This window comes from Myiozetetes cayanensis, unplaced genomic scaffold (assembly GCF_022539395.1).
Source record: "Myiozetetes cayanensis isolate MyiCay16 unplaced genomic scaffold, myiCay2020 scf4, whole genome shotgun sequence".
In the NCBI taxonomy this organism is placed as follows: Eukaryota; Metazoa; Chordata; class Aves; order Passeriformes; family Tyrannidae; genus Myiozetetes; species Myiozetetes cayanensis.
In genome coordinates, this window is record NW_026087631.1 from 12017519 (window position 1) to 12036540 (window position 19022).

The window sequence follows — 19022 nt, forward strand, 5'->3', positions numbered from 1 at the left end:
TTGCAGATCACAGTGTACTGTGCAAGAAACCAGGGAGGAATAAGGGTAATAGTTTTTGTCACTGGATTTGTAATGGATTTTCCAAAAGCAGTTCCTTCAAGATGATGCTATTGTGATACACAATTGCATTTCTCCTAAGTACTCTAAGTAATGACAAAACTGCATTGTTCCTCTTTTCTGTGCTGTCAGACAGCTGATCAACAAGGCATGATGCTTAATCATGGAATTTCAGAGAACAGTATGTTTTATAGTCAGGATGTCTTGCTTCACAGAAGATAAAAAACTTTATAATTTTCATTTTACAAGTTTTAGATGCCAACCTAACATATTAATTTGCAAACCAAACCCTGGTTTGCAGTTCTCTGGATGTACTCAGTAAAGATAGCAGTGTCTATCAAGAGAAGATACCACAGAGTGGTATTTGCCTATGCCACCCGTAGTTCCAGGGGTTAAGAATGAGGTGTGTGAATATGCTTCCAAATCTGTGTATTTTTTTTTTTCAACGCTTTGTAGTGCAGCAAGCAATCAAAATCTCATTAGTAAGAAGCAAGTCTTGAGGTTTGGTGTTTCAGACTTTCTTTTTTGAAAGAGATTACATTTTCTGTCATGATGTCTTTTAGTGAAGTTCATTTGAGGATCCTGTTCCCTTTATTTGCAGTTCTTGAAAACACAGGGCTGCACCATGAACTCACACGAGTATTAAGTTAGGAGCCACCTTTGTTTTCTTGAATGGAGTCTGCCTGTTTTAGCACTGCTGTGAAAGCACAGTTCCCTCTGTACTTCATTATTGCTGAAGAAGAGGAGGCAGGTTGGGAGTGGGGAGACAGTCCTTTTGTACAGTACAACCTGCTTTCAGCTGGGAGGCTTTTATGAGCCTAACCAGTGGCAGAAAGTCTTTATCATTGTGTACATCATGCTCAGGAGGTACAGAAGCAAGGTGTTTGCCTAAGAGCTGTCCTTTTCCTAGCCAAATTGAGGGATCAGTGAAGTACAAGTAATGAAAATACAGATAGGTGTAGAAGGGGACACATGAAATGGCCATGGGCTTAGGAATTTTTTACTAATACTGTATTTTCTATTTCTTGGAGAACTGATGAAAAATGACTACAGGCATTTATCTTCTATCATCTGTATTAAATGCTTGTTGAATTTTGTGGGTTAAGCTTTTTCTGACATTTGTGTTCTATTTAGAGTACACAGAGCTAACTAAAGGCTGGACAGACTATGGGTGGGGGAGGTTCTTAGTTTTTCTTTTCTGCTTTATTGTGCTCCATAGTAAAATTGTTCATTTTCTCTTCTTTTTGTGTGGCAAACAGGATTCTAAACCTACCTCTGGTTTTGGTTTAGATAGTATTCCTTAAAGTCTCCTTCACCTGTAAATTCTTCTCAAGCTTCATTATGGAAGAGTGGCGGCATTTTAGGATTAAGAAAAGAGAAAAGATTTTAAAAAGAAACTAACAATGACTAGCTGTAAAGTCAGTGCAGTGAAACTGCTGCTCTTATACATGTTTTGAGAAGAACAGAAACAGAGGTCTTTTCAGACCTTAAGTTAGAATTGCAACAGCTCACAAGATATTGATGAGATGTGCTGTTTGAGGATTTTGAGGCTGTTGATGGAGTTTTGCTGAAAATCACTCTTTTCTTTGTCAAGTAGCAAAAGCTTCCTAAAGTCAGAATTTTGAGTTGATGTTGTCTGTACCCTTCATTTGTCAGATACAGAGAAAAAATAGAAAATTAGCAAAACTCTCATTTTTTAAAAGGAAACAGGAATCCTGGGGGTTGTGTTGTTTCTTTGGCTTTGTGAAGGCTATCTTGGAGAGAGGCTAAGTCTCCATTTTCTGTCCTCTTCCGTGAGTATAGTAGTAGGAATTTGGGGCAAGGAGTGGAAAGAATGAAAGGTTACTAGCAAGAACTAAGTAGGAAAGAACAGGGGTCACTGGAAAGCTATATAAAGATGGAAAAAGTGATCCTAGAGCTTGGAAGATGAGACAGCTACATGTGACGTAAAGCATGTGGGGATGTGTTGAAATGTGAAGCAGGCATTTCAAGATGATGCTTTTTAAGAAGCAGGAATAATTTACACAGTGGCATGCAAAGGCTAAGTTTAAATGAACAAGACCAAAAGAAAAAAAAAAAAGACATAACTGAATCAGAAAAGCATGCAGAGCGTAACTTTTCTACAGCACTTATCTGTACTTTCTTGGCTTGGTAAGTGTTGCCTTTGAAAAAATGAACTGGTTGCCAGGAAAGTTACTGGGATTGTCTGTGTAATTACACCATGGCCTTAGTTTGAAAAATACCAGTTAAGTTTGGAGTAATTTCTGGAATGTTTGTTGAATGCTGATTACACTTAGCATGAGTAGATTTCTGCTATGACTTGCGGAATAGGAAGTGGTAAATATGGGGAGCAATAGGTCTCGCTCCAAAATCCTTTCTGTGGTGACTAATTTGTAAGTTGTGTTGTATATGTCTAGCCTGACTGGGGGGAAAAAAACTATGCAGTTTTTTAGTGCAGAATTTTTAATGGTATTTACAGTGTTTCCTGCCCACCCCCACACCTTATTTGTTTGTTAGTTGGTTGGTTTTCTTTGCACGAAAGAACAGAAAAAGAAAATAATAGAATATATATGCAAAAGCTGGGTGGACCTCCATAAACATGATACCTATGGAAATACCTTCATTCTGTTGGATCAGCTGGTCAAACTTTGCATGTCAATTCAATATATTCATGTACTGCAAATCTGTGACTACCTGGAAAAAAGGATGTCATAACATTTTAAGTTGCTTTTCTTAATAAAGAAGACAAGTTCATGTGATCACTGAACTGTAGAACAGCAGTTGTTGAGGGAATAAATGTATCCTAAATTCCAATAAGTGATTCTATGAGCACTCTTTTTTTGGTGGGAGGAAAGGGTGTTCTTTTTTCTTTTATTGGGGGGAAAAGTTAACACAGTTCCAGTGGCTCTACAGGTGACCATATTTCCTTTCAAATCTGGTCATGATCTATGTATTAGCCTTCTTGCTGAATTCACTTTGTGTGGGTTCTAGTTTGTGTGGTCAGGTGACTTTTTTTGCTGTTCTGGACCAAATTCTAATGTGCCCTTTGAAACTTGTGGAAATCTGTTGTGTAAGAATGGTCGTGTGAGAAGTGGGGCTGTACAAACTCAAAGACTGGTATTGCAGCAGCCAAAGAGCTTGGTTGTTGACTGCACATGCAATTCTCTTGTTAACTCTCAACAGGTTTTTTTTTTCCTTCCTAATAGGAGAAAATATCAGCATGACTAGAGTCTGAGGAAGGGCTGCTTTGTTCCTACCAAGAGTTTGCGGGTGCAGAGGAACAGCACAAGCACAACAGGGGCATTTTAAGCAACCATGGATATCCCCACCGATTTGGTGCCGTCCTCCATGATGTCCCAGCCTGAGGTGATTGAGGTGAGTAGGCCACAATGGAACTCTGGCAGGTGAACTGACTGAACCTCTTTCTTATTTCCTCACTGAATCCTAGCTTTTTCTCCTTTCTCATTTCTGAGTGTCAGGGGAATTTTTCCTGAAATATTTTATTAAAGACACAGGTCATTTACTAAGAATGTTGTTATACTTTGACACATGACATTGCTGTGTTATACTGCTATTTGTAAAAGAAAACATATGGCAAAATATGATCTTTATTGGCTGCATGGAGGTGATCACTCTGCTACAGTTTGATTTTTGCTGTGCCTAATAAATACAAAGTAGAAGGCTGTAATATGGATAAATTGGAATAATACCAAAGAAAAAGTCAGGTTTAATGTTCTTATCAAAAAAGTTTTAAGTTAAAAGTAGCAATAAAATTGATAATGAACTTAGAATTACTAACACACTAATCTTGCTTTCATGAATCCAAGTGTGTCTTTCAGACTTCATATTTATAAATACCTAAGGGATTTATTTAGCTCCATGTACTGAACAGCAAGTACTTGTGTATTCTGATAAAGTAAAAACTATAAACTGAAAAGGAGATTTTCATAACAGTGAAAATTTCATCTCAGAAAAGTATTTTCAAAGTCCCCTTGACTTCATAGAGACCCAAGTACCTGTTACAATTTAAAACTTTTCAGGATGTGTATTTTCTGAAGAGGGCCCCACAACTGATTAACAGAATACCTGGTAGGAGGTGGATGGTGAATGCTTGTGTTCCAGGCTGCCTAGGTACTGCCAGACTCTTCTCCCTTTCTGGGGAAAGGCTCTCCCCGACCATCTCTGCACGTGCTCTGCAAGACGTTTGCACTCCTTCAGAGCCTTCTTTATGTATGAGAAATTTGTGTATTTAAGGATTGTTGTTCAGCACAAATGCCTTCTCAAAGGGAAAATAAGATCAGCTATGGTATGAGAAGGAGTGGAAGAAAAGCTGTCACTTGTAAAGGACTTGATGTTAGCACAGTCACCATTCTGTTGTGTTGAATAAATGCACACGTCCTGGGTCTGCAGGCAGTTTTGGCTGAATAAATTCTACCTGGACTTTTATCACTGGGCCAAAGGCTAGAAATGAATAGATGATTCTGATCATTAGCTAATAATCCAGACAGCTCTCCCTCCATGCTTGAATTTCAGAGTCTGTGTTTCAATGAGATTTGTCTTGGGAGCCAAAAAGAAATGGCAACAGGAAGCAAAGGAAAGATTATGGTAGGAAAAAATATCATGTTGTAAAAACACGAATGTAAATGAATAGGCTCAAAATGTAAATGTAAAAATAGGCTCAAAATTGATATCTGTAATTAAAGAGTTACATGCTTGCATGAATTCCCTCAGATTTCAGTAAATCATTGCGGATCTGATGGCTGATACAAGTCTTCAATTGTATGTAGAAGACTGATATGTCCAAAGAATCAGCTGGGAACCATGTGTATATTTCTGAAAATAAGGAAGACCTTTTTAAGAGACAAGAACACAGTGAGGCACATGTTAAGAGAAAACAGTTGGGTGGAAGTACTAAGTTAAAGTGCTTTTCATAATGGGACTACAGGTTTGCCGTTCATGTTTGTGTTGACATACAAATGAATTTTTGGATATAGTTTAGAAAACAGCATTGATTAAATTACTTTTTTTTTCCCCCCAGAGGACATTATTTTGCCTTTTAAAACTGAGCAGATGCTGCAGAAGACATTTAGAGACTAATGTTTTAAGGAAGGATTTTTTTTAAAACTTGGAAGTAACCTTGCATGCTTTTTGCATGAGCTAGATGGCATCTTAGTTACAAAAAGAAGTGTTTTGCTACATTACTTTAAACTTTCTTTCTTTATTTTTAATCTTTTTTTTTTAATATTTTGTCTTTAAACTTTCCTTTGGTTTTGCCAGCATAATTGGCTTTCTTCACATTTAGTCAATTTAGACTCAGAAATAAATATTATCTATTTTGTGTACCCATGTATGTACATGTGCATGTGTGTATACGTTGCACTAATAAATACTCCTCTGCCTATCATCAGTTGTTTCACTGCACTGAGCAAACAAGAACAGATGCTTATTTACCATGGGAGAGCCTTCCAGAGACCTCAGCAGGATGTTTTGCAGTCCAGAGCCCACCCTGACAGGGTTTTTGCTTGAGCGTCAATCCTGCAGATGCTCGTGGTGGCACCACAATAAGGGAAGTTCCTGCTAATGTAGTTGCAAATGGTTCTTTTCCCAAGATTTGTCTTCTGAGTCAGGTGTCAGAAGATTCACCCTTTGAAAAAGTTTTTGAAGATTGCTTCTCAATACCAGGTCTGAAATTGCTATTACTGTCTTAAAATATTCTCGTTGCTAGTGTATCAACATAGGAACTGCCTCTGGTGCTCTCTACAACCCTGTATTGAAGCAATGGGTTTGCCGCAGTCATGTCTCTTCATCCCCTCCCCATGTGGAGACCTATCCAAAGCTCTCATCTTCTTTCCCCGCCCCCCAACATCTTGTTACCAGACACAAGTGGTGACTAAGAGCATAGGCATCTTGATCATGTGTAAAGGTGAAGTCAGGATAGTTTATCTGTCCATACCTGAGATCTGAAATAGAAAATACTTGTGGGACAGCATTCCCAATATGTCAAAGAAGTCAACGAAACAAAAAATTTTCCAAATATGCTTTGAGTTTTTGGCAACAGGCTTTTATTGTAAGGCAATAAATTATCTCAAATAAATCACAATAAATCACAATCTGTGATTTATACAGATTTCTGATTAGATAAGGCATTTTACTCTTAAAGAGAGAGAAATAAAATGTTAACTGACCTTTTTGATTTTGAAGTGAAGATATTTTGTGGTACATGTTATGACTTCATACCTCAGCTATGTATAAGCAAAATGATCTCATAGAAACCTGACTAGTCTGATAATGTAGTAATCAGAAAGTTAAATAATTCTGTAAGAAGCATTAGCATCCCAGAGTGCTTTGCTGTTTGCAAAAAAGAAACATGGCAAGTGCTGATCAGAACTGATGAAAGTACTCTGTGGAGTGATTAGTGTCTTCTCTCTTTGTGAGTGGCATGAGATGAATTCTGCAGTAAAAGCTTTGAAGAAGAAATGATTTGAGCTCCAGTTGCTTAATGAATCAGGGACTTCCAACAGTGCTTCAGAAGTATTTAAACAAGAAAATAACAAAAATTCATCAGTCTTTCTTTGCTTTTGCCAGCAGTGGATCCTACCAGCCAAATACTAGAAGTAAATGAGTACATTTAAATAAATGCCTCGCAGCTGTTCTGAAGAGAAATCCAGAGCACTTTCCATTATAGTGGCCTTTCATGGCCAGAGCCAGAAAACACTTCTTCCACTCTGTGCCACTGAATACTTTCTATTTTCTCCTCTTTTTTTTTGAATTGGAGTGGAAGAGATTTAAACTAGCATTGCCACAGAATGGTCATTCTTTTTATAATATGCTTGAGAATAGACTGCTGTGGGATGGCACAGCTGTTCTGCTATGTTGTTTTCCCTAACAAAGTTCCAATAAGATTTGTGTTTTGGATCTGGTGCCCAAATTTTTGCAGTCAGCAAATGTGCAGATTTCTTTCTCCCCTTTAAGCTGAATAAACAAATAAGCCTCTTTACCAAAGCAGGTCTATGGTGGTGATGAATAAGGTAGATGAGGGAGTGAAAGGAAGCGGTAAGACTGGTAGAAACAGTTTAGAATTAGATTAGAAATACATACCAGGATAGAAGTATATCCACCTGTTTACAGACATCATAGGGGAAACGAAAATACCAGTATGTTTTGGGAGGTTTTTTTATTCTTATACTAGATGAGATTACTGGGGGTGCAAAATGCATCTCAGTTTTGTTTAAGCTGACCAATACTGCCTTATAGGTAGCTGCTCAATACTGTGTGAACAAGTTACTTATAGAAACACCATGGTTGCTAAAGCTCAGAAAGAGAGATTTTTCTACTTTCAGTTCATGTATTTCACAAATATGTCAGTACATCAAAGCAAAGAAACCCACATTGTCTAATGTGAATTTCAGGAAAAAAATGTATTTGCTATGGTAAACACAGGATAGTCTTCTTGTTTCCATTTGTATATCTCAATTTCCAGCCCTAAAAGGAAATTTGCTATGTTGATTAACATAAGCATTTTGCTTTTAGGCTAAAGTCTCCCCAGTGCTCACCTTGCTGGTTTACTTGGTGAGGAGTGATGGAAGGTGTGCCCTGGAGATGGAAGAAGCCCCGATAGCCTACAGCATTTTTTCAGCATAAAATGGCAGTTTTTCAGCTGCTGTAGTCATTAATTAATTCCCAGCTGGGCTTACTGATCACCTAACTGGGCCTGAAGGATGGATGTTGTAAATTATTATGCATGGAAGCTCACTTGGGTTGTTGTAGGTGTAGATTTTTTTATTCCCTCCCATTACTTCCACTCTGGCGTCTGAAGTGCACAGATAAGAGGCTGTGTTCTGCACCTTCCTCCACAAAGCTCTTACTAGGGCTGGGGTCTTTGACAAAGAGCTGTCCTGCACTGCACTCATCCTTACAGCAGCTTTCAGGGACTCACTGATGGTTGGATGTCTGTTTGTGATGTTCAGGTTGAGGGTAATGCAGGTAGGCAGCTGGGGAGTGAACTGGGCAAGATAGTGAAGCCCAGCCAGAATCATGACATAGACTCTTTTTGAAGCCATAAGAGGTGAAATATTTTATTCACTAAATGAGATGAGGCAATATAATTTTCTTCCTTGTCTCCCACAAAGCTGCGAGGGGTTGAGCTTGTACCTGTGTTTGGCTACTGTTTGTGAAGCTCAGCTTGTCATGTAAGCTCCCCCAGAAGGAAATAGATCTTGAAGAGCTTTGCAGAAACCCATTTCTATATTCTGAGTGGGATACTTGAGTGCAAGTAGCCAGTCTGGGGTCAATATGCTTTGCGTGTGGCAAAGCACATTAGCTTATTTTTACAATACCTCCACGTTACAGTGGTGGTCTCTCTTGAGAGAAGCTTGGAAGGCAGAGAGGGGTGGTAGACCAAAAACAAATCTTTATTTATCAAAGTATATAAGTCATCCTAGCAATGTAGGGGGAGGGTGTGATGATGTGGAACTGTGCCCTGATTCAAACAGTCTTCATTTCCTCCTCAACTAGAAAATATTCATCAGATGTAGGTAGTACTTGTGAGGGACAGAGCCCATCTGAACGTGCTGGATCTCTTTAAAGGGAGCAACAATAAAAGAGTGTCTGAATTACTGGGTAGTTTGCAAATAGGTGAGTTTACTGTCTCTTTGTTGTTGTTGTTTGGGGTTTTTTTTAAGTTCTTCTAGCTTTCAATGTCTTAAATGTCCTTTTGCTTGCAGAATTCTGCAATGAAAGAAGCTTCATGTGCAGGTGTGTGTGCAGGTGTGTGCAGGTGCATGCAGGTTCCCTTTCTGCAGCAGTAGAGAATGGAGAAGTTGAAACCACAGAGCTGGCAATCTGGGGCTCTGTTGGGACAGCTCAGTATGCTCCTGACCATTACTGCTCTTCACTAATGCTCTTGTGTTTGAATAGGGAATTGCATGGCTCCTAATTTATCTATCCTCAAAAGATGTAGGGCTGATTTCAGACCTGATAGTTAGAGACCCTGTCATCTTCCAAAAGAAAGGCATTTTTAGAGTTAGCTGGACTTCCTGAACTCACACATTCCTTTTTTAACTCACGGAAGCTTTTTTGAACTTGCTTTTGTAGTAGTCAGCAGTGAATAAGGACTGTGGAAGGTCAACAACCTCCCTGGTTTTATAGCCAGTCTGTGGAGGTTGTAATCATAGTTTCCAACAGGATCTGTGTCACTTGTGAACTAAACCTTCCAACAGTAAAATTGCCTCTTTTCCCAGTGTTGCTGGTGCCTGGGTCTCTTTGCTACACTGAGTGCCTAGATATGTTAAGCTGCCCTTTCCATGTATAAGCTGTAGGATACAAAGAAATTCTCAGTTCATTTTCTAGTAGTTGGGATCTTTGTGAGCTCTAAGACTCTGAAGTAACAAAGCCTGCTATAAGAACATCCTAAAAATTACTGGAGATGCTAAGTGTTGCCACACAATCCTTAAGTTACTTCATGCTTTATCATGTTGTAACAGAGTTAAAGAGATCCCCTTACAGAGAGATTAATTTCCTCCTGTCTTTTCAGCTATGTGAAGGGCAAAATTAGCCTACTGAAATGAAATAGCCTGCTGGGACCAAACCACCATATCTTATCATAAGGGTTTTCCTTTAAGTCCATTGAGTGAATTACTTTGGAAGATGCAATTATGAAGAGGAGGAGCTGTTGTATGTTGGTGGTAGAGTTTTATGCTTTCATTGTGCAGATGAAAATAGGTCTGTACATAAGGCATAGTAGGCATAAGGCTATAATGAGTCAGGCCCCTTGTGACTTCATAATTTTTTTAACTTCTACCTTATCTTTAAAGGAAACACTTCTTTTGCCCTTTACTTAAAAGCTGTTGTTTCTTTTTTGTTCTGCAGTTTGAAAAATAGTTTATGCTTTTCATTAGGTAATAGAGAAATTTTTCCCAAATTGGATTTTTTTTCCTCATCTGTTACAACTTTACTTCCATAAAGGCCATGTTTAGCAGTTGTGGGTTGAGAAAGTATTTATATATTGGTTCAATTATTCCTATACTTACTTGCTTATCCTTATTTTAAAGATATTAATTTATACGTTTCTTTGGGGATTTTGAAGTTGGAAGTTCCCTGAAGTTTTTCAGCTCTAACCTTTCTGGTATGTTGTAAGCTTAAGAGTATTTACCTCAGCTGAAAGCAGTGCTACTGATTTTCCGTTCACTGCTGCACTTAATGTAAAGGTGTAAGACAGTTATCTCTAGTCTTAGTTTGCCATTCCCATATTAGCCAAATAAATTGTTTTTCCATCTCCTCTGTGTTCTGGGTAAGAAAAAACCAGCATGTCAAGGCTAATTCAGTAAAGAAAAAAAAAAAAGAAAAGAGGAGCGGATTGTGTTTGGAGAGCTTAGGGTTAAGACATTTTTAAGAGTTTTCCTGGATATGGATTCATTTTTGTGGCTTACAAGTTTGCAAAACTCTGTAAGAGTCAGATCTTAGTATTCAAAGAATGTTCAGGTCTGTTTCTCTCTGCAAGAAATAATTGCACCCAGGCATACAGAGGGTGGGGAGATAGGGGCCCTTCTTTTCTTTTCTTTTTTTTTTTTTTTTTTCTTAACTTCCCTGTTAGGTGGACTGAGGAACTCTGCAAACCCTCAGATATCAGAGGGATTTTTAAACTGATCATTTGCTCCTCAGGCACCTTGTGCTAACTAATGCTTCATTTAGACAGTATCAATCAGTGGTGGTTGCAAACTTATTGGTGTTTGTTTTCTACCCTAAGTATCTCTCCATACACAGCCCTTACCCAATGGACTGTCACTCACAACTGAGCTGGCAGGATCCAGAGATCTCCTCACACCTTCCTGCTCCAGGCAACCAGTGCCTTCTCCAGTCTGGTCTCTTCCCCAGGAGGGGCAGGGAGTAATGGGCTGGTCACCCAAGGGCATCCCATTGTCGAGCTGCCCCATGTTGTGGATCCAAATCCAGTTTAGGCTATGGTGTAGAGGGGGGGCAGCAGCAAGATGAGTCGAGCACAAAACATGGGAAAGTTGCTTACAATGGCTGTTCTTCCCAGTCTCCCCACTGCTACCCCAGTGGTGTAATCCCATACAACCAGAGGAAAGGAGAAAACAGACAAGTACAGCAAATGGTGGCTGAAAAGGCCAAGGTGAGGTTCTAGCCATTGGATGGCTACTTGCTGACTGTAGAAGAAGAGTGAGTTTTGTTGTCCTGGTGCCAAATTTCCTGGTCTGTGTGTACTGTGTTGAGATTATAACTACACCTCATGATACTAAGAGATTTAATACTACGTACTCTTGGTATTTTCTTGTTCTGTATTTTGGGACAACTGTGGCTTGGGTCAGCTGCAGGTGGTGAGAGGGGACTTTGCTCTTAGCCTGCTTTTACTCCATCTTACTTTATATGTCTTGCTGGTTTATAACTCAGACATTTTCTTTTTCTACACAGTTGTGTTCTAGAGGCTTTAGTTAACATGGGCAATTTGCAGCTCAGTTTGTTTTAAACTTCTGTTGAGATATACTGAATGGATGAGGTAAGTCTCAGGGCACCACACATCTGGCTTACACAGGCAATGAAACACACTGAGTGAAACTTCAGGAAATTAAAATATAAACTTCCCTGCCCCTTTTCCTGCAGAGGCAGGAGAGGGGATGGGGCTGCCTGCTTGCATATGCCTTTGTGGTATGTTAACACTTTCAGTACTGAGAGATATGTTGCATTTGCCTCCTACTGGAGCCTTTCCAGTCAGCGTCATGGCCAAATGTGATGCCTTGGGATTTTTATGTTTGTGACCTGGGAGGTCAAAACCTTCCGTTATGATATATGCTGGCATCCGAGAAAGCGGATCATCTGGAAGTCCCCTGTTTGAACTTTTGCCAGAAAGCTGTCTCTTCTTGTGCTCTTCTTTCCCTTGGGATTGAAAAGATTACTTTTAAAGGAGATCCCAGGTTTTGGATCAGAATGCACTAAAACCGAAGCTTCTCCAAAATCCCTTATATGAACAGCATTTTGTTTTTCTGTCTTCAAAGTGAGAGAAGCAGCAATTAAACCTCTTGCTAACTTCTCTGCGATTGCTCAAGTGCTGTTATGCCTTTAAATTTAACAAGTCTGACTCTGTAACATTTTACATGATCTTATGTGTGTTGCATAAACTGAGCCCTGTCTTGGCATTTTGTGAATAAGTGAAGGGTTTTTTTATCATATCTTGTTTCAGATTATATATGCAAATGTTAGGGAGGATATTACAAAATCAGAGAATAATTCACGTTCTAAACCTCTGTGCAAAATAAAGACACAAAGAAAAAAGAAGGGGAAAAAATAAGTAAAAACATGATACCTACCACATTTTAAATTTCTGAACTAAAGATATGTGTTCTTCAGGTGTAGCAGGCCTCTTTCCAAAGAAGCAACAGTGGAGCAGAAATCATTTTATATGGGCAGCAGATATCTGAGAGAAAAAATTAGATTGACAAACATATAGGGAAAGACAATTTATTCAGGACTGCAAAAATCCACTAGATCCTGCATCCAGATATTCCTACAGAAAGCAAAAACCCAGTGTCGTCATGTAATTAATGCAGATGTTGGCAAGCTTTTATAAGGGCCACTAATTCATTCATATGACTTCCTCCCTCCCTCAAGGGTTCTTATACTTGACCTGTTATTACTACAAGGTCTTTAACCAAAGAATTAAAGCCAGATGTCTTGTAGCTAGGTCTCCTTTTGTTAAATATCCCTTGTAAATCATTTTTTTTTCTATGCAGCAGAGAGATCCTACATGAGAACTTTTAAAAATTCTTAATAATTAAGGCTGAAAGGCTTCAAGCTTAAGATTTAATGTATCCTAAAGGAACAATAAAAGTTTTATTCTCACTGTGTTGAGAAATAGTATTTACTCTAGTTTTTTTTTTATTCCTGCAAATGGTTTTGATTGATGTTGAGGTTGGAAGTAAAATCTTTCTAAAAAGACCTTTTTCTTTATCATAAATTTAAATGTCATGCAGTGCATTTGGGATATAGGTGGAAAGTTTTGTATGTTGTTTAGTTGGAATTGGCTTAATTATGTTGGCAAATGTAGAAATTAAAAGAAACAGAAATAGCTTTGGGTAATTCTAGGGAAATCTCTATTAGATACTATTTTCATTTGAGTCCAGTTACTAATTCTGTTTCCCAATTCTGTACATTTTTGTTTCCAGCATAAAAGTTAGTTTAGCTGTAGCGTTTCCTACAGAGTGACTGGAACTGTCCAAAACATATAGTTTAGTTTGCATGTTTTAATGGGAAGAAATTCTTATCTTTTAGTATTGCTGATTTGTTCTTTGATTGGGCTAATTACCTGTTTTCTTGCTAAAACTTGTCCTCTTTTTGTAAAAATTCAAGTTTAGTCAGCAGAGTTTCAGATCCATAAAAGCAAGGAGTCACAGGCAGGTCTCCCAAGTCTGGTGTAGAAAGAGATTTTTTTTACATGAGTTTCTTGGTTTGATTTTTTTTAATTCTTATTTTTACATCCTCATTGTATACATGTGCTAAACAAGGAACCAGGTTGTTATTCACAGGTGTTTCTTTTTCTAAGGTTTGCCTTTTGGGAATTGCACCTCAAGTAATTGATTGAAACTGAGAAAGGAAATTCATTAAGCATTTTCTTGTGAACCAGCAGTTTTATGCAAAACTTCCACATTCTGGTGAGGTATGGGGCTTGTTTGTTTCACCCATAGCTGTTCTTGGCAGAGTACTCTGCAAGGAAAATTAATCATGTGTTGCTTGACATAGCCATAACAATATTTAATGCAGGAAATAAGGTTGGATGCTTTTAACACTAGTTAAGCCAAATATTGCTTTTCTTATTTTTTGGCTCACTCCTGCTTCAAATTGGAATAAGTCAATTCTGATGAGTTATATTTAAAAGCGTGCTGTATTTCAAACCCTGCTTAGAAGCAGGGCTGATGCTCATAGAAATGCAGTGTCAAGCTTTTTTTATTTTTCATACAAGCCTTTCATGCTCTATGGACAAACACAGCCCCTGATAATTCACAGTCTCCTAGATATTGGCAATATTAATTTAGGGTGTTCTTCCCACTCCTTGAGACAGGACAAGAAGGAATACCCCGATGGAAAACTGAAGGATTTAAAACCTGCTCATAAATGTAATCCACTTTTTCTCCGCTTTGAGAAGCTCTTTTTTTAACACCATTACTGTCAAACAACAGTTTTGTGCACTCTTAACATAAATAAGGTATCCTGTAGCAGAGTTAACCTTTCTTATTTACAAATTGCATGCCTTTCCCTTTAAGTGAATATTTCAGCTTGTCTGCTTGGCCAGAAGCTCATTTTCTATGCAATTTACAGCTACATCAGAAGTCCTGCTGGCTCCCAGAGCAGATGGAAGCATTTCTGGTTGCTTCTAATCTGGTTGCTGTTACTAGACTCCTCAGAGCAATTGTTTGCAAGTTGTGGAATGCCGTTTGGTCTGAAAAAATAAATTTGTTCTGAAGCGTGTTCCCTTCCTGACCCCCTCCCTGTTCTTCATGCATGTCTCATCCATGGAGGCAATCACATGTTTTCAGTTCTGATGTCATTCTCTTTTTGTTGTTTTTTTTTTTTTCCTCTTTTTTCCCCTCTTCTTTTAGTCCACAGCCATGAGCGAACCACAGTGCTACTACAATGAAACCATTGCCTTCTTTTATAACCGAAGTGGAAAATATCTAGCCACTGAATGGAACACTGTCAGCAAGCTTGTAATGGGACTGGGGATTACCGTCTGCATCTTCATAATGCTGGCCAACCTCTTGGTAATGGTGGCTATTTATGTCAACCGCCGATTCCACTTTCCTATTTATTACTTAATGGCCAACTTAGCCGCTGCGGACTTTTTTGCAGGGCTGGCCTACTTTTACTTAATGTTCAACACGGGACCCAACACTAGAAGATTGACTGTAAGCACCTGGCTTCTCCGTCAGGGTCTCATTGATACTAGTCTGACAGCCTCTGTAGCCAATTTGTTGGCCATCGCTATTGAGCGGCATATTACGGTTTTCCGAATGCAGCTGCACACTCGGATGAGCAACCGGCGAGTGGTCGTCGTAATTGTTGTTATCTGGACTATGGCCATCGTCATGGGTGCCATACCCAGTGTCGGATGGAACTGTATTTGTGATATCACTCACTGCTCCAACATGGCACCGCTCTATAGTGACTCCTACCTGGTCTTCTGGGCTATTTTCAACCTGGTCACTTTTGTGGTCATGGTGATCCTATATGCTCATATCTTTGGGTACGTTCGCCAAAGGACTATGAGAATGTCCAGACACAGTTCTGGACCCCGCAGAAATCGGGACACCATGATGAGCCTCCTGAAGACTGTGGTCATTGTGCTTGGTAAGTGCTCACTTTGCCCACCCTGTTCTCTTCGCTCTGTTTCTTATCAGGTGATTTCAGTAATGCATGTCTGTCTTCTGGGAGGTCATCAGCATTTAGAAGACTCTAGAAGAGGTGCAGACAATAAGAACCTCCAGCGTTCATTACTGTGTTGGCACTAGCAAGCTTATTTATTGAAGTTGGTATAAGTAACTTAGTCACTCAGCCCTGTAGTATGAAACTGATGAAAATCCAGGACCCCAAGATGTAATGTGGTTTTGCAGCAACGCAAGTTAAAACCTATTGCAGCAGCCTATTATATGCACTGTTTGCCCTTTTGCCTTTGAAGGTGCCAAATGGCTGAAAACTTAAAATAGTACAAGAAACCTCACCGAAGTACCTCTGGTCTTCTTTTTTGCCGCCCAAAAGGTGTTGTGTGTATTCATGCAAAGCTCTGATATCTAGAGAACGGTGAGGGGCTACAGGCTATTCATGAAAAGATTTTATGTTAAGCAGAAGTGCAAATACCATTCACTTAGGTCTGTAACGTTTGGCATATCTCGATATCTGTAACATAAGGCCCTGATGTTCTCCAGCACACTGCTCAGAAGGTACCTAAGCATCAGGGCTTGGAAAACAGGGAAATGCAAGGGAAATACTGTAACACTTTGGAGCCAGGAGGTTCCTGTCATTTTGTGAATGACTATTTGTGTTTTGTCTTGGGCTCTGTTTGCTTATGCAGAAGCACACCTGACTACTGAGTAACGTTGCATGGTGATGTTCTTTGCAGTTTCTTTTTTGTTGCTGCAGATGACAGTGAGCTGAAGGTGTCAGTGATGGTATGGGTTGTCTCCTTATTCCAGCATGTGTTCCCACCTATTAGGTCTTCCAGCACAGTACATCGGTCTTCTGAGATTCCAGTACCCTGTTGCATCAAAAGGTTGCCCTAATAGCCCATAAATGCAACAGTAGTTGGTCCACAAGGCCCAAAACTTAGCCCTGTTTCTCAGTTTGACATCATGATTCCCATAGCTTTACACAGTGACTTGTGCTTTCCACCACAAACATGACAGAATAGTTGCAGAGATTTGGTGTGAGTCACTGTGTCAACTCACATGTTAGTGTAAGAATTTACGTGTTGCGCTTTGATTTAGTGATTAGTTTTGTAACCAGCATATGAATTGTGCATTGAACTAACCTATTCAGCCATTGATAAGATGTATTCCTACATGTCTTACTCTTCAGGGAAAGAATATCTATGAGGTTTGAAAGGGAGATTGTAGCGATGGGTAAAACCTCTCTTGACTTCCTGGTGTTTTGGAAGTCTGTCCCTCCCCACCTCAATGACCCTCCTGGCAGAAGGCAAAATGAAGTTAAGAACAAAAGGAAAATTCAGGTTTTGCAGTCTTCTTTTTGGTAAATAGATCCTTGTTTTCCCTCCTGAAGGAATTACTATTCATACAGCATTTCCTGTGAGGTGACAGACCAACTCAGACTTGAAAAAAAAAAAAAAAGTGGGCGGATAGTAAGCACTTACACCAGTGCAATGCAGAGTTCTAGGAATAAATAGTCACTGAATAAATATCAGATGTCAGCTAATCCCAAGCACGTATGAGACTAGAGGTATATATGCAGCTGGAAGGGTACACAGTGACTGTCTTTTGTTCTCCTTATGAGCACAGGTCAGAGGGAAGATGTACAGGCCTCCCACTGTGACTACAACAGTACAGGTGCACAGGGAACATAAAGTGACCCTTTTTTTTTCCTTAATAAGTACCATATGTTTTTCAGGTATTGTTCTGGAATAGTAAAACAATTCCTGGTGTTAAGTGACATTAGCTAAACTGAATGTGACTCCAGTTTAGCTGCAGATGTAGTTCAGTAATACCTGTGATTCCTCATAGAGGGAAGATTTTTCAGGACTGCAGGTAGCAGATGTTGAAGCTTTCCTCAAAATTCAAATAGGAACTTATTTCTTGTTACTGCTGCACTTCATTCAGTGCTTTGCACTGTACTTTAGCACCTCTTCTAATCTGCATAAAACACTGTTTACAAAGAGTGATAACATAGTATTTTATTAAATCTGTTTGACAGAAACAAGGAACTCGTAGGCCGTGACACTATTCACCCTGTACTTGCAGCTCCCACCTTGATAGTATTTTACAAAGGGATTGGATTTTAATTTGGTTTGGTTTTTTGTTTTTTCAGTAGTGTGATTTCTTTGTCTGGCTGAGGTCAGTCTTAGAGCTGTGTAAAGCTCTAAGTGTGAAGAAGCAGCAATGCTTCCACATCCTCACCACCTGTGAGACAGTTGCAAGACAAAGATAGCTGGGAAAAAGCTGTGGGGGTTTTGTGTAAAGTTGTGTTGGTGGCTTTTTTAATTTAATAAATAATAGACTGAAGCCAAGCATTAGGCTTGGGGGCAAGTACAGAGACTTTTGGTGAATTAAATGTTTGTGCATCAGGGTGTTAAGAAATGTTCATTAGTTGCCATTAGCTAAGAAGTGCCATCCTATATTGCTGAATTTGCATTTCCAGTGGAGGATTGTTTCCTGGTTCTAAAGAAAAAAGCTAAACATCACTTCAGAGTGCTAATTGGGTGACATATCTCAGTGTGGAGCAGGCAGTGTGGTCAGCCTGTTGATCAGGTGGGTGAACTGGTGCTGTCACTATTTGCAGTCTCCTTGTAAGTCTGGCCTAAAGTTTTCATAAGCAGAAGATTTTGTTTCAAGTGTCATACTTCCTGAATGCCTTCTCCAAAAGGTAGTGCTGCAAGTTCATCTTGGGAAGGGCAGAAAAGGTGAGTGGCTTAGGCTGCATGGAGAAACTTACTGAACATTTATCTCATGCAATCTGGCTTTTTCTGCATCAATGAACCTCAGTAACACAGAGGAAAAGAAGAACCCCTGCCTTTCTTAATGGTGCAGATTAGGGTAATAATACATTGCTGTTTGGGGCAGAGACCAACTTTTTGCAGGAGTTGAAGATGGGAAAGGAAGTGTTTCAGTTTATTCTGAAGATCCTTCTCCCTCCTCTCCTGCCTCATAGCTGAGTGGGGAAGGGAGCTGCTGTGTGTCATCCTACTTTACACAGGAGAAGACAATTCATTTTGGAGGAGAGGTATGGTGCCCAGGCATCCAAGAGAAAACAGAACTGGGAGTCTGGGTAAACGTATGAGCATTGGCAGAGGAAGGCAAACCATTCCTCCTCTTAGAATCTTTGTTGAAAAGCTGCTCAGCCGTAAGTAACGCCCTTGTGAATTGGGCAGCAATGAACTGTTCATTTGACTTTTAAACTTCCATAAACGGGTGTCCTGGAACTATCCTCCTGGCTGTACTCCCAAGCCACGCTGCTCCTGCATGCAGAAGAGCATCTTTTCCCCTGTCCCTATCCTGCTGTGTTTTGGGGACAGGAGGGGAGGGAATTAATACAAGAGTTTCTTGTTCATTAGCTGCTTAACATGGCCTGCCCTCCCCTGCCTTGCTGCCTTGTCCAAAAGGAGAAGAGCTGCCCTAGAGGGGGTGCAGTCCTCCAGGCGGTGATGCTGTCAGCATGTGCATGGAGGATGCCAGCCGCCTCTGACAAGAGGGTGATTGTGTGGGGAGGGCTGTGGCAGCTTGACGTGCTGG

General features: G+C 39.7%; 1 protein-coding gene across 3 annotated transcripts in view; it reads left to right on the forward strand.

The window, feature by feature from the left end:
- LPAR1 (lysophosphatidic acid receptor 1) overlaps window positions 1-19022 on the forward strand; it is a 72467-nt gene that overhangs the window by 18233 nt on the left and 35212 nt on the right. For all 3 annotated transcript variants that reach the window (XM_050329406.1, XM_050329404.1, XM_050329405.1), the window contains exons 2-3: window positions 3264-3432; window positions 14667-15414. In XM_050329406.1, coding sequence (XP_050185363.1) covers window positions 3373-3432; window positions 14667-15414 — 808 coding nt within the window. In that variant the 5' untranslated portion in view covers window positions 3264-3372. The remainder of the gene's footprint in view (window positions 1-3263; window positions 3433-14666; window positions 15415-19022) is intronic.